Source organism: Triticum urartu, chromosome 5A (genome assembly GCF_056163025.1).
Source record: "Triticum urartu cultivar PI428250 chromosome 5A, HENAU_Tu73, whole genome shotgun sequence".
Lineage (NCBI taxonomy): Eukaryota > Viridiplantae > Streptophyta > Magnoliopsida > Poales > Poaceae > Triticum > Triticum urartu.
In genome coordinates this window covers 460,035,477-460,050,527 of record NC_141877.1, presented here as the reverse complement: position 1 = coordinate 460,050,527, position 15,051 = coordinate 460,035,477, and the positions used below count along the sequence as shown (strand labels likewise).

At 44.5% G+C, this 15,051-nt stretch overlaps 2 protein-coding genes across 2 annotated transcripts; one reads left to right on the top strand and one right to left on the bottom strand.

Moving 5' to 3' along the window:
* Positions 1-5,947: 5,947 nt before the first annotated feature.
* On the top strand, positions 5,948-10,126 carry LOC125509737 (uncharacterized). Its single transcript, XM_048674760.2, has 2 exons — positions 5,948-7,389; positions 9,237-10,126. Exons 1-2 carry the CDS (start codon positions 6,399-6,401, stop codon positions 9,881-9,883), a joined length of 1,638 nt encoding a protein of 545 aa, XP_048530717.2. The 5' UTR covers positions 5,948-6,398; the 3' UTR covers positions 9,884-10,126.
* Positions 10,127-11,419: 1,293 nt separating this feature from the next.
* On the bottom strand, positions 11,420-12,112 carry PSAG (photosystem I subunit G). Its single transcript, XM_048674759.2, has one exon. The coding sequence runs from the start codon at positions 12,010-12,012 to the stop codon at positions 11,578-11,580; it is 435 nt and encodes a 144-aa protein (XP_048530716.2). The 5' UTR covers positions 12,013-12,112; the 3' UTR covers positions 11,420-11,577.
* Between the last annotated feature and the right edge of the window lie 2,939 nt (positions 12,113-15,051).

Here is a 15,051-nt window from a genome sequence, read left to right as displayed (position 1 = left end):
TGCCAAGTAGAACCTTTGGGAAGAGTTGGGGGAAGTTTTTGCGATCTTGCTTTAAAAAAAGAAACTTTAGCACTCACGAGATTTGCTACCATTTTTTACTGGAGAGTGCGATTAGGTTGATTATTTTTGCAGATGATTAATAGACAAATTCCTCACGTCCACCAATTTATTTCAGAATTTTGGGGGTTACAGAAGTATTCGAAACCTATAGATTACTACAGACTGTTCTATTTTTGACAGATTCTGTTTTTCGTGTGTTGTTTGCTTATTTTGATGAATCTATGGCTAGTATCGGAGGGTATGAACCATAGAGAAGTTGGAATACAGTAGGTTTAACACCAATATAAATAAAGAATGAGTTCATTATAGTACCTTAAGTGGTGGTTTGTTTTCTTATACTAACGGAGCTCATGAGATTTTTTGTTGAGTTTTGTTGTGAAGTTTTCAAGTTTTGGTAAAGATTTGATGGATTATGGAATAAGGAGTGACAAGAGCCTAAGCTTGGGGATTCCCAAGGTACCCCATGGTAAAATTCAAGTACAACCAAAAGCCTAAGCTTGGGGATGCCCCGGAAGGCATCCCCTCTTTCGTCTTCGTCCATCGGTAACTTTACTTGAGGCTATATTTGTATTCACCACATGATATGTGTTTTGCTTGGAGCGTCTTGTATGATTTGAGTCTTTGCTTTTTAGTTTACCACAATCATCCTTGCTGTACACACCTTTTGGGAGAGACATACATGAATCGGAATTTATTAGAATACTCTATGTGCTTCACTTATATCTTTTGAGCTAGATAATTTTGCTCTAGTGCTTCACTTATATATTTTAGAGCACGGTGGTGGTTTTATGTTATAGAAATTATTGATCTCTCGTGCTTCACTTATATTATTTTGAGAGTCCTTTAGAACATCATGGTAATTTGCTTTGGCTATAAAATTGGTCCTAATATGATAGGCATCCAAGATTGGTATAATAAAAACTTTCATAAAAAGGTGCATTGAATACTATGAGAAGTTTGATACTTGATAGTTGTTTTGAGATATAAAGATGGTGATATTAGAGTTGTGCTAGTTGAGTAGTTGTGAATTTGAGAAATACTTGTGTTTTAGATTGCAAGTCCCGTAGCATGCACGTATGGTAACCGTTGTGTAACAAATTTGAAACATGAGGTGTTCTTTGATTGTCTTCCTTATGAGTGGCGGTCGGGGACGAGCGATGGTCTTTTCCTACCAGTCTATCCCCCTGGGAGCATGCGCGTAATGCTAGGTTTTTGATGACTTGCAGAGTTTTCCAGTAAGTATGTGAGTTCTTTATGACTAATGTTGAGTCCATGGATTATACACACTCTCACCTTTCCATCATTGCTAGCCTCTTCGGTACCGTGCATTGCCCTTTCTCACCTTGAGAGTTGGTGCAAACTTCGCTGGTGCATCCAAACCCCGTGATATGATACACTCTATCACACATAAACCTCCTTATAGCTTCCTCAAAACAGCCACCATACCTACCTATTATGGCATTTCCATAGCCATTCCAAGATATATTGCCATGCAACTTTCCACCGTTTCATTTATGACACGCTTCATCATTGTCATATTGCCTTGCATGATCCTGTAGTTGACATCGTATTTATGGCAAAGCCACCACGCATAATTTCTCATACATGTCACTCTTGATTCATTGCCCTTTCCGGTACACCGCCAGAGGCATTCATATAGAGTCATATTATGTTCTAGTATCGAGTTGTAATCATTGAGTTGTAAATAAATAGAAGTGTGATGATCATCATTAATAAAGCATTGTCCCAAATAAAAAAAGGTGGAAGGCCAAATAAAAAAAAGAAAGGCCAAAAAAAATAAAAAAAGAGAAATAAAAAGGGACAATGCTACTATCCTTTTTTCGCACTTGTGCTTCAAAGTAGCGCCATGATCTTTATGATAGAGAGTCTCTTGTTTTGTCACTTTCATATACTAGTGGGAATAACTTGGCTTGTATATTCCAACAATGGGCTTCCTCAAATGCCCTAGGTCTTCGTGAGAAAGCAAGTTGGATGCACACCCACTTAGTTTCTTTTGTTGAGCTTTCATACATTTATAGCTCTAGTGCATCCGTTGCATGGTAATCCCTACTCCTTGCATTGACATTGAATTGATGGGCATCTCCATAGCCCGTTGATTAGCCGCGGTGAGACTTTCTCCTTTTTTGTCTTCTCCACATAACCCCCATCATTATATTCTATTCCACCCATAGTGCTATATCCATGGCTCACACTCATGTATTGCGTGAAAATTGAAAAAAAGTTTGAGATTACTAAAGTATGAAACAATTGCTTGGCTTGTCATCGGGGTTGTGCATGATGAGAGCATTCTTGTGTGATGAAAATGGAGCATGACCAAACTATAGATTTTGTAGGGATGAACTTTCTTTGGCCATGTTATTTTGAGAAGACATGATTGCTTAGTTAGTATGCTTGAAGTATTATTATTTTTATGTCAATATTAAACTTTTGTCTTGAATCTTTCGGATCTGAATACTCATGCCACAATAAAGAAAATTACATTGAGAATTATGCTACATAGCATTCCAAATCAAAAATTCTATTTTTATCATTTACCTACTCGATGACGAGCAGGAACTAAGCTTGGGGATGCTTGATACGTCTCCAATGTATCTATAATTTTTGATTGTTCCATGCTATTATATTATCTATTTTGGATGTTTAATGGGCTTTATTATACACTTTTATATTTTTTTGGGGACTAACCTGCTAACCCAAGGTCCAGTGCAAATTGCTGTTTTTTTGTCTATTTCAGTGTTTCGCAGAAAAGGAATATCAAACGGAATGAAACCTTCGGGTGAGTTATTTTTGGAACAAACGTGATCCAGGGGACTTGAAGTAGACGTCAAGAAAGGAGCGAGGAGGCCACGAGGCAGGGAGGCGCGCATGCCCCCCTGGGCGCTCCCACCCTCGTGGGCCCCTCGCAGCTCCACTGACCTACTTCTTCCTCCTATATATATCCATATACCCCAAAAACATCCAGGAGCACCACGAAACCCTATTTCCACCGCCGCAACCTTTTGTACCCAAGAGATCCCATTTTGGGGCCTTTTCCGGAGCTCCGCCGAAGGGGGAATCAATCACGGAGGGCTTCTACATCAACACCATAGCCTCTCCGATGATGTGTGAGTAGTTTACCACAGACCTTCGGGTCCATAGTTATTAGCTAGATGACTTCTTCTCTCTCTTTGGATCTCAATACAAAGTTCTCCTCGATCTTCTTGGAGATCTATTCGATGTAATTCTTTTTGCGGTGTGTTTGTCGAGATCCGATGAATTGTGGGTTTATGATCAAGATTATCTATGAACAATATTTGATTCATCTCTGAAATCTTTTATGTATGATTTGTTATATTTGCAAGTCTCTTCGAATTATCAGTTTGGTTTGGCCTGCTAGATTGATCTTTCTTGCAATGGGAGAAGTGCGTAGCTTTGGGTTCAATCTTGCGGTGTCCTTTCCCAGTGACAACAGGGGCAGCAAGGCACGTATTGTATTGTTGCCATCGAGGATAAAAAGATGGGGTTTATATCATATTGCTTGAGTTTATCCCTCTACATCATGTCATCTTGCCTAATGCGTTACTCTGTTCTTATGAACTTAATACTCTAGATGCATGCTGGATAGCGGTCGATGTGTGGAGTAATAGTAGTAGATGCAGAATCGTTTCGGTCTACTTGTCGCGGACGTGATGCCTATATACATGATCATGCCTAAATATTCTCATAATTATGCACTTTTCTATCAATTGCTCGACAGTAATTTGTTTACCCATCGTAATACTTATGCTATCTTGAGAGAAGCCACTAGTGAAACCTATGGCCCCCGGGTCTATTCCATCATATAAGTTTCCAATCTATTTTATTTCGCAATCTTTATTTTCCAATCCATATAATAAAAATACCAAAAATATTTATCTTATTATCTCTATCAGATCTCACTCTCGTAAGTGACCATGAAGGGATTGACAACCCCTTTATCGCGTTGGTTGCGAGGTTCTTATTTGTTTGTGTAGGTGCGAGGTGACTTGCGTGTAGTCTCCTACTGAATTGATACCTTGGTTCTCAAAAACTGAGGGAAATACTTATGCTACTTTGCTGCATCACCCTTTCCTCTTCAAGGGAAAACCAACACAGTGCTCAAGAGGTAGCAGTCTTATTTGTTTGTGTAGGTGCGAGGTGACTTGCGTGTAGTCTCCTACTGAATTGATACCTTGGTTCTCAAAAACTGAGGGAAATACTTATGCTACTTTGCTGCATCACCCTTTCCTCTTCAAGGGAAAACTAACACAGTGCTCAAGAGGTAGCAGGCGCATCCAGCCCGGTAAAACAATGTTTAAGGGAATCATCCCGGGAAAGGAAATCCACTGCACAGGAAGGTTCATGTTGGTCGTGGTATTCGAAACTTCGAATAACAATCGTATCAAATCATTGAGCTTCTACATGGTCCTTTCGAAGTGGATATCAAGCGTTGCTTGGCCGAGTAGCATTCCGTGTTACCATCACGTCCAATCTCCTAGCTCGGGATCCCCAACCCCAAGATCCGCCGGACTTAGCTCCGTCATGGAGCCCTTCTGTCAATACCCTTCCAAACCCCTTCTGAGGCTAGGGTTCTTGGTTCTGGTGCATGTTCTGATCTCTTTGTGTGTCGTCTGTGCGATCCAAAGGCATGGAGTTGAAGTAGTTGATCAGAGGGTGGCGGCGCCGACGAGTGGGCATGCTCATACCAGATGTTGTCTTCGCCTCTGAAAGTGCCTGCACAACTGATTTTCTCCCATTTGATTGATGCTTCGTATGGTAGGTTATTATCACGCCAATAAGTGTGATTTTCACCCTTTGTATTGATGTATCTTTCTTTAATAACTCGAATCTCCTTCTTCATTAGGATCTTGAAAGAATAAGCCAAAAAGAGTGTGCAAATGCAATAAAATCTTGAAAATCCCACGAGTACGACGCAAAACAAGAAGTAAAATGGGATGCCTGATTGGACTCATCAACCGGTCGCGACGTTCGACGAGGCGGTTCCGGTAGTTGATGTTGCAGGTTCCAACATCTGGATCGCAACATTTGGTATTGCCGGACTCGCAGTGCCAATCCCAGCAAACCGCCGCTCGCCGTTATTGCACCGCTACCGGTCGCGACATCCTCGGTAGACGGTCCCAGCATCACCGGATGGGTCTCCGTCACAATTGGAAGGTCGCGACATCCTCGTCCAGCGGTCCCAACATCCCCAACACGTGGTTGCGACATGAGATGGGAAGGTGGGAGAGCAACATCGGCCCTCATGCGGAGGTAGAGAGAGGAGGGGGTCAAGCTCAGTGAACGCCTGTCATGGTAGTGCGTGGTCTGCCCCGACAGGAGGTAGGCATGAGATACGTAGTTTGTTGGAGAAGAAGAGAAACAAGAGAGAAGGGATTGCGTTCATGCAAGGAAACAAGTGAAGGAGAGTAACACCTCAGAGCATAAGGCGGCGCGTGTGAGCCACAAAGCCACATGTCGCTGCGCGATCTTGCCCCCGATCGGGCGGTTCGTGCGCGACCGGCAAGAGACATAGCCGGTCAGCCGATGCAGAACGTTTACCTTCATCTAGAAGGCTTGGCAAGCGAACATCATTTGATAGCAGATTTAGTTATGAGGAAAGATCAAACGGCGACAGTTTTCAAACGAAAATTACCTTCTCGACGAAGAAACTACCATGTCGTCTGAAGGAAATGCCACCCCTCGTCACTTCCTCACAACTAAAACTGCCACGAAATCGTTTGCATATGCCACTCTCTTTGGCGAACGTTCACCAGGTAAGAGGGTCTATTTTTTTTCTCTAAAAGGTGGATCCGACCTTATAAAACTCTCCATGATCTGTGTCTGTCTGGTAGAATGATGTAGAAACCGATGAGGCCATGACATACACCAGGGCACCTGGCCGCATTAGCCGTCTAGCCGTCGCCGTCGCCCTCGCCGGCCGCCTAGCTCGCGCCTCCTCCTGCCCCCGCTCGATTGTCCCGATCCGACGGTGCTCGATAGGCAGTAATGAATTGATCTTGGTAGATTGCGTAATCAAGTAGAGAAGACAGGCATCATAGAAGCTGCTGCCAGAACGACCATAACGATAAGGAAAACTCCATTCCCCTCCCCTGTTTTCTTTACTCCCCTCCCCCTGCTTCCTCCCCACTTCCACTCCTCGGTTGGATCTCCGGGTCCGAGATCGAATCCCGGGAATCCCCGATCCTCATAGCCCCGCCATGCGCTCCCGACAACCACAGCGCGCCCCCCTCCCAGCTCCCTGATCCCATCCGCCTCCCAGGGCCGCCGCCGTTGACGCCAATTGGCGCCGGACGGACGGCATGGACTCCGGCGCCAACAGCGTCGGCTCCGTCGGCGAGTCGCCGCCGCCGCTCTCCCCGCCGGGTCGCCCGGCCGCCAAGGGCCGCGGCCTCCGCCGGTGGCGCCGTATCCCCCGCGAGCACCACGACGACGACGGCGGCTCCCCCGCGGGCCCCGTCGCCGCCTCAGCCGCCGCTGGCGCTGCTAGCGCTGAGGTCGACCTGGCGCAGCTCCATAAGCGCCGTCTCCCCGTCGGCGCCGACGCGCCCAAGGGGAAGCAGGAGGCGGCGGCCGAGGAGGATAGTCCGGTCGCGTCGGTCGAGTCCAGCTTCGTGCCGCCGGAGGCGCCTCCGTCGCCGTCCCCAGCTCCGGCTCTGACTAGTCTGGACCCGGATCTTGGCCTCCTGATCGCGTCCGCCGGCTTCTCGGTGGGCGCCGGCGGCGCCGACTCGGACAACAGCGACGACCGGACCAGCAAGTCCTCCACCGCGCTCCCGCGCCACGACTTCTCGCTCGCCGGCTTCGGCCGCGACCGCGACAGGGCGCGGTCCCGCGCCCCCGGCGCCGCCGCTCACGCCAAGAACCTCCGTACCGCACGGGCCCGCGGCGCGGGTGCGCGCGCCGTCTCTGCGGCCTCCTCCACGGTGGAGCCGGAGAACTCGCGCTCCAGCGTCGAATCTGACCTCCGCAGCACTGGCGCTGCTCACGCCCGAAAATCAAGCGCTGGCATCAGCAGTAATGGCGTTCACAAGTTTCTCTACACTGATGGCGACCACAGCGACGATGAAGCTCCAAGTGAGCACTTGCGATCTGCAGCTGGAGGTTTCTATAAGGAGAATGGGAGTGCAGTAGGGAGAATGGCAATGGGGAATGGTGATTTGTATTCCCATGATCATGGATTTCATGAAGGGAGCATCGGCAAGGGTGAGAATGGAGGGACCCATTCAGGTCTTGATCCGTACGCCGACTCAATTTCGATGCTTCAGTCAGCACAAGAAGCACTTGAGAATGGTATGATTATATAACCCCCCCTTCAGTTTATTCTCGTAAAAAATCCCTTTCGCTTTAGCTTGATGAGCTAACGAGTTTATTCCATTAGATCAAGCAGGTGGTTGTTACTATTTGACATGGAAATTTGCATTTCACATAGCCTACTTACCATCTTAGACCTTAGAGGGCGTAGTTCAGAATTTCTACTACTACCGAGTATTTTTGTTCAGCTATTCATTTTGAGATTAAACCGTTTGGTTTCCTAAAACGGCCTACTTTATTAGCTGGAAATAACTGAAAGCTTGATGTATCATAGTGATCAACAATAAATGGGACAAGACATACATCCATGATGTTTGTAGAGGATCCTAGATACTAATTTTGACAAGTTTAATCCACTTTGGCCTCATGCTTCGGTCATACCAAGTGTTGTGGATTCAGTAACATGTCAATTCTGAAGAAAGCGTATCATCTTCAATAGCCATTATTAGGGAAAACTGGTCATTCTCCTAACCTGTTGCTGCTGCTTCGCTCTCATGTTGGATCTCCAAGATGTGGTTACATCAGTCTCTTTCTCTTCTTGGTACGCCACCACCCCACCCATATGCTTGGCCCCTTTGATGCAGTGACTTGTGCAATGAGGTTCCTAGTTGTGCACAAGTCACCTTTTGGCCATTGCGAAAAAAGAAACCAGTTTTGCATTTCCTGCCTATTGATTTCACTGAAAATCACAGTTGAATTTAATTTGTTAAGCCTTCCCGAGAGGAGAACCTGAATGCTGATTTTTTTTCCGTTTCCCTCATGGAAGCCTGGCGATAGTGAGTCATTTCATTAACAGAGTTGAAATGGAAGAGAAGTTGATGTTTTAGTAACCCATGTTTCATCAACATGTCCAGCTTGTAGTAAGAATTGAAATGGAAGAGAAGAGAAGTTGATCTCTGATAGGAAAAGAACCCGGCGAAGAAGAAATTACTTGTAGTAATGGAGTTGATGAACTTCCAGTGAAATAGCAGACATGATTGCGAGTTAGAAGTTGGGACACATCAATGCTACTTAGCGACGTGAGGGTGTCAGCTGTGGCGTGAATACACAACAATGGTGGCGGAAGAGGGAATGGAGGCTACGGTTGTTATAATAATATAATGGCTACAGGGGAGGGCGCGTCTCCACTTTTCAATGAGCTTGCTCCCATGGAAAAATATGGCAAACCTGGTGTAGAACTTGGCTCACATTATGTTGGGAAATCCTGCTAAAACAGTCCTTATTGATATTTTATTCCAGTTTAGGTTTAAGGCGAGGTGTTAACAGTGATAACAATGCTTGTTTAAAAAGGAATGCAGTATGCATGTTCTTTTTTGCTGTTTAACACATCAGACTATCAACAGTTAAGTGGTGACTTTAGTGATCTAAACGCTCTTATATTAGTTTACAGAGGTAGTACATTAGTTCAATGCTCTGGCAATTAATTACTGCCATTGTGGACTTTCCCATTTCATGTGAAAAGATCTCGTGTTTTATATCATTATATTCTCTGTGGCAATTTTTTTAATGTATATTTCATATCAGATTAAGTGGTCTGCTTCATCTCCTAGTTTTAAGAAAGAAAATTTGTACTCCGCAGTCCACAAGCTTATTTCCTAGTAGTTTCAGTAGCAGCCATTATAGCATAAAAAAATGTGTAAAAGCATCTGCTTGCCCTCCATGTTCTGGGAAGTTTCCTTGGTCCATTTCCTATTATAAATTCGTGAGTGCTCTGTTGCCGTATCATTGCAGCTGGACGAAAATGTTTTGTTGAAAACATGAAACCATCTTTTGCTTCGGTCAAAGTGTTGTTTGCAATAACTGTTTGCTTCTGCATATTTCTGCAGAGCTCCAAATGTTTGTGGAAATCGGGAAAGAAAGCAGTGACAATTCCACAGACAATTCCGATGAAAATGAATGGAGCAGTTCACCCAATTGCGAAGATTTTTCAGAAGAAATAAGTGAAAAGTTGAAGCTTCTAGAGTCCAAGCTGGAAGAAGCTTCCCTTCTCATCGACGAGAAGGATTCGAGAATACTTGAACTTGATACACTCAACAAGACAAAACCAGGGGAAACCGCGCTATACAATAGCAAGCTACTTTCCCTACAGTCTGAAGTTGATCAACTGCTCATGGAGAAGATGGAGGCCGATATCCAGTGCTTCATCCTGAAAAGAGCTTCAGATGCTTGGCAGCCCCAGACTGAGGGTCAGGGCGCTCTTCAAGAAGCTCAGAAGACTCTGTCCGAGGATCACAAACAGCTGGAGGTCAAGCTTCGGCACACCGAGAACAGAGCGAGGACGCTAGAGGATTTGGTGGAGAAGCTAGAGTCACAGTGCAAAGAGCTCTCAATCGCTTCAGAGGTCCTGAAGCTGCAGGCCGGAGCGAGTCGAGCTTCACTTTTTTGTTCGGTTCAGTTAGTGCTGCTGTGCATCGCAGTGTGGACGTTCGTCGTGCGGTTCTTGCCCTCTCCCCCCGAATTTGTACCTACTTGATGAGGTTAGAAAATTTCTCTGCGGATGAGCCTCTGTGTAGACATTATTGAAAAGTTACTTCCTGTAATCTATTAGGCATTGGTGGCCTTATAAATTTTCTGTTTGTAACATCAACTCAGATTTTGCTAGTTACCATCACTTTACTGTACTTATTCACAAATCTTGTTGCTGGTTCTCTCTTCGCTGTATCCTGGAAATGTTAATGAATTCCAACATCCAAGTGTACTAGTGCTCGTGCTGTCATCTTCTTCCCTGTTGCTCTTTGGATGTGCTGTGCCTGTGCAAGTCATGAAGCAGTTATGCAATTTTTCTGGGGCATACATACTGAACATAACTGTCACGTGGAGAACATAACTGTCTCATGATTCAGTTGGCAGCTAAAGTCTACGTTTGGTAACTGGCAAGTAATCATATTGATGATAGTACTGATTCAGTTGGCAGCTAAAGTCTACATCTGGTAAGTGCATCTCCAACAGATTGTATGTTAGTCTTATTGATAAAATGTCCATGTCATCAACAAACAAGCTATCATTTAATCAAAAAACAAACAAGCTATCATACAACTACTCCGATGGGTTGTATGTAAGCTATCCAATAGATGGTGAGAAAATAATTGTGATTGCTCTCTATTTCACTTTGGAGCTTGTACAAATGTTGTTGGTTAATCTACATACAACTTTGTTGTCTCTTCATATTTAATACATGCCACATCATCACTATATACTAGGTGGCAAATTTATCAACACCTATCTTACAACTCCTGAAGATGCCCTAAGTAATCATATTGATGATAAGATGGATCGTAAATCAGGGTGCTTGCGAACAAAAAATGTGTACGCATGTCAATTGCCTGTAAAAAAAACAGGAGTATAACTACGGATGTTGAGATTGGCTTCTCTACCGTGCATGGATTCGTTGTCCTGATGATGTGTCTAGTATTATTGGTGGACATGTGGAGGTGTGTCTCCGGTAGATCTATTTTGATGAATTTGCTCGGATCTAGTTGTTTGTCAACGTTCACGTGTTTTGGGGTTTGTTCCTTTTGATCTACGCTACACTTCATCGACGGTGGTTGTTGTTCTGTTACGCTGGTTCTATGGGGTCTTAGCAGAACGACTTCCCGGTTGTCTACTATAATAAGTTTTGTTTGGTTCCGGCAAGGGTGGGGCAATGACGGCGGTGTGTCTTCGACTCGCTTCAGTGTTTGTAGTTGTTCTAGGTGGTTTGCGGATCTGGATGTAATTTTTATTATTTTTAATATTCATTGTACTACTATAATTGAAGATGAATAAATCAAAAGTTTTCTGAGAAAAAAAAGTCACCTCGTTTCAAATGTTTTTTTTCTTGTTTCACTGTCCGTGCGCTTTGAAACAAGACAAATTCTGAAAAAGTCAAAAGACAAAAGTAGCACTGATCTCAAAGCAACCACAGACGGTGGATCTACGCACATACACTAAAATTGCTTTTCTACTATGGGGAAAAGAGAGAGATAAAATCATTCATGTGGCACTGAATACACACACGCGGTTGCACTACTTGTCCAGATTAATCAATCTTTCACCACCTCACATACATACAAACATGATAGTACACCATCAGCGTATAATATAGAACTAATGAAAACACGGCAGATTACAACAGCAAGCCGCTCCGGCCGGCACGCAGGCGGGCAGGCAGGGGAGACGTGGGACGGATCAGCCGAAGAAGGGTGGGTCGTATCCGTTGCTGGTGGTGGCGAGGATGTAGTAGGCGACGATGTGGCCGATGGAGCCCCAGGCGAGGACGTCGACGAGGTTGAAGCCGACGGGGTCGTTGGACTTGAGGATGCCGGCGAACTCCTTGGCGCGCTCGTCGCCGGCCTCGAAGTGGGTCTTGCCGTTCTGCTCGGGGACCTGCTTGGCCACGTTCTCCCGCTGGAAGTTGAAGAAGACGAAGCGGCCCATCACCAGCGACAGCCCCGTGCTGAGGCTGATCACCACCGACGGCTCCAGCGCCGCCCGCGCCGCCACGGACCGCCTCGCCGCCGACGACGAGGCCCCCCGGAACGAGACGGCCGCGCGCGGGGACGGCGCCAGGCGGAGCCCGGCCACGGTGGGCGGGGACAGCACGGCGGCGGTCGAGGCGGCCATGGTCCTCCTCCTTCGCTGGAGCTGTGTGGGTGCTCAAGCTCAAGGACCAACGCGCGGCGAGTTCTTGATCTCGGTAGGCGCTACGTACTACGTGGTGTTTGGTGTTGTGGGTATATAGGGGGGTGGTGACGTGGGGGATATGGTGGGGGCGCGGGAATGCGAGGTTAGTGGAGGAGGGGAGCGGGATTTCGCGGTGTGCTCATGGCGTGTGGCCATTGGAGGGTGCTGGATAAGGTATCTGAGCCATACCCTTTTTTTTCTGCACTTCTCTTCTCACGGCAAGTCAGCACTGTGACGCGTCGCTTGTGTGCCCCTCGAGAGTTACATGGATGGATGGCCAACTGGCCAGCAGGCCAAGAGTAGGTGAAGAGGTGGCTGTGCCGGGTGCCTCGTATGAACATCGCAGTTCAGATTTTTTAAATTTCGCGTTTGCTAATCCTAGGACAACTGAAAAAGAAAAACAGTTCAGTCGTCCAAGCAGGAGACGGGGATGACGGCCGTCCTTGGCCTAACCACTCCCTTTGTTTCTAAATATAAGTCTTTTTAGACATTTCAAATGGAATATAACATTTTACTTCATATGTAGTCATTTGTTGAAATCTTTAACATTGTAGACATATTTTAGAGTGTAGATTCACTCATTTTATTTCATATGTAGTCACTTGTTGGAATCTTTAAAAAGGCTTACATTTGGGAACGGAGGGAGTGGTTGTGAAAATTCCATATCAATCAAATAAATCACAATGAATATGAATATGGTATCACTCATCGCATATATTTGTTACTTTAAAATTGAAGAGTGCATAACATACCAATCGCTTGAAATTATAAAATCACTCGTTTACATATTATAAATAAAGTAGTACCAGATAAACTTCATATTTCATATCCAACTTCTCATCTTTCTAAAAACATAGAAGAAAATAACAAGTTAGGTTGGCAAGTTTAAAATAGAAGTGACATCATGTGAAAGAATAATGTAAAGTCACTCACATTCCGAATCGTGCCTTTTCGATTTTTCATTGCCTTAAAAAGGTCAAGCACAACATCATTACTAATGGGAGAAAACATCTCTTTCTCCACATAGCAAATTAGACAATCACTCATGAACTGATCACTAGCATTTTTCTTGACAACATTCATAGCCGAAAGCATCTCTCCGTGGATGTTTTGGTAACTGGGAATACCAATACTAGCTTTAGAAGATGATAGACCAAAGGAAAAGTAACATATTTATTTAGCAAGATCAGCAATCCCGTCCAAATTAGCAAACCTTTCATCCGCTCACACATTATCAATGTGTAGTTCAGGACCAAGATCATCCATTTTTTCGAATCAAAATCATCTGGATAAAACTCGGCTAGCTTCACCAAGCTATCCAAGTTAAAAGCGACAAATCCATCTTTTGGGTTGATAAAGCCATGTGGGCAAGTAATGCGGAACTTACCTCATTGAAACGATCATCAAACTCTTGAAGTTGCAGTCAATAACGGAATTAAGACACTCTACTCGGTAATGTTGGAGGTTTGTCTTATTAGTTTTTTTCTTGGTTTGTGTCGATTGATATATTGCTCCAGCATATTCGCGTTCTCAATGTGATGTTCTTCACAAAATGAATATGCCTTTTTGTATCAGTGAGTCCCATCCATTCTCCCTTAGTTCTTGTAGCTCATTCCTTGTTGACTTCACACATAACCTGGAATTAAGGATGTCTTGATCATTCTTTTGCAAGGAACGTGACAAAGTATTTGCATTTCCTAATATATCCAGCATCATGTGCAAATAAAACACAAAATCAAAGGTCTCGAAATATGCTACAAGACCACGTGCACGGCTTTTCTTTTCATTTTTCCTTCTTCATCCACATATTTTAGAACATACATGGTTGCAGGGAACAACGTCACTAGACTTGAGAGAGTTCTGTAGTGTGAGCCCTGAAGGAAATATGCCCTAGAGGTAATAATAAAGTTGTTATTTTATATTTACTTATATCATGATAAATGTTTATTATCCATGCTAGAATTGTACTTGATACATGTGTGGATACATAGACAAAACATTGTGTCCCTAGTAAGCCTCTACTGGACTAGCTCGTTAATCAAAGATGGTTAAGTTTCCTAACCATAGACATATGTTGTCATTTGATGAACGGGGTCACATCATTAGAAGAATGATGTGATGGACAAGACCCATCCGTTAGCTTAGCATGTTGATCGTTCAGTTTTATTGCTATTGCTTTCTTCATGTCAAATACATATTCCTTCGACTATGAGATTATGCAACTCCCCGATACCGGAGGAATACCTTGTGTGCTATCAAACGTCACAACGTAATTGGGTGATTATAAAGATTCTCTACAGGTATATCCGAAGGTGTTTGTTGGGTTGGCATAGATCGAGATTAGGATTTGTCACTCTGAGTATCGGAGAGGTATCTCTAGGCCCTCTCGGTAATGTACATCATAAGAAGCCTTGCCAGCAAAGTGACTAATGAGTTAGTTGCGGGATGATGTATTACGGAACAGGTAAAGAGACTTTCTGGTAACGAGATTGAACTAGGTATGAAGATACCGACGACCAAATCTCGGGCAAGTAACATACCGATGACAAAGGGAATAACGTATGTTGTCATTACGGTTCTACCGATAAAGATCTTCGTAGAATATGTAGGAGCCAATATGAGCATCCAGGTTCTGCTATTGGTTATTGACCGGAGAAGTGTCTCGGTCATCTCTACATAGTTCTCGAACCCGTAGGGTCCGCACGCTTAACGTTCGATGACGAACTTGCTTCTTCCTTCACCGAAGTTAGTAGTTCGCTTTTATGGGCAAGGTGCCATACTGGGAATCCAGTCAAATGGGCCAAAGCAATCCAAGGCATAAGGCCCGTTTTAAATAACTAATCTCGTGACTTTTGCTACCGGGGGTAGGAAGGAAGCAGTGAGATCCAGGGAGAACAAGCAAGACCAAGAACAAGAATGAATGCTAGAGCATATGCAAACCCTAGATTATTGTGATGGCAGCCCGGTCAACCGCACGCT

What these genes read in the sequence shown, in the direction of transcription:
- LOC125509737 (XM_048674760.2), top strand. Translation starts at nt 6,399, where the DNA reads ATGGACTCCGGCGCCAACAGCGTCGGCTCCGTCGGCGAGTCGCCGCCG. An exon ending in ACAAGAAGCACTTGAGAATG is followed by an intron (nt 7,390 to 9,236) that starts GTATGATTATAT and finishes ATATTTCTGCAG; the next exon opens with AGCTCCAAATGTTTGTGGAA.
- PSAG (XM_048674759.2), bottom strand. Translation starts at nt 12,012, where the DNA reads ATGGCCGCCTCGACCGCCGCCGTGCTGTCCCCGCCCACCGTGGCCGGG.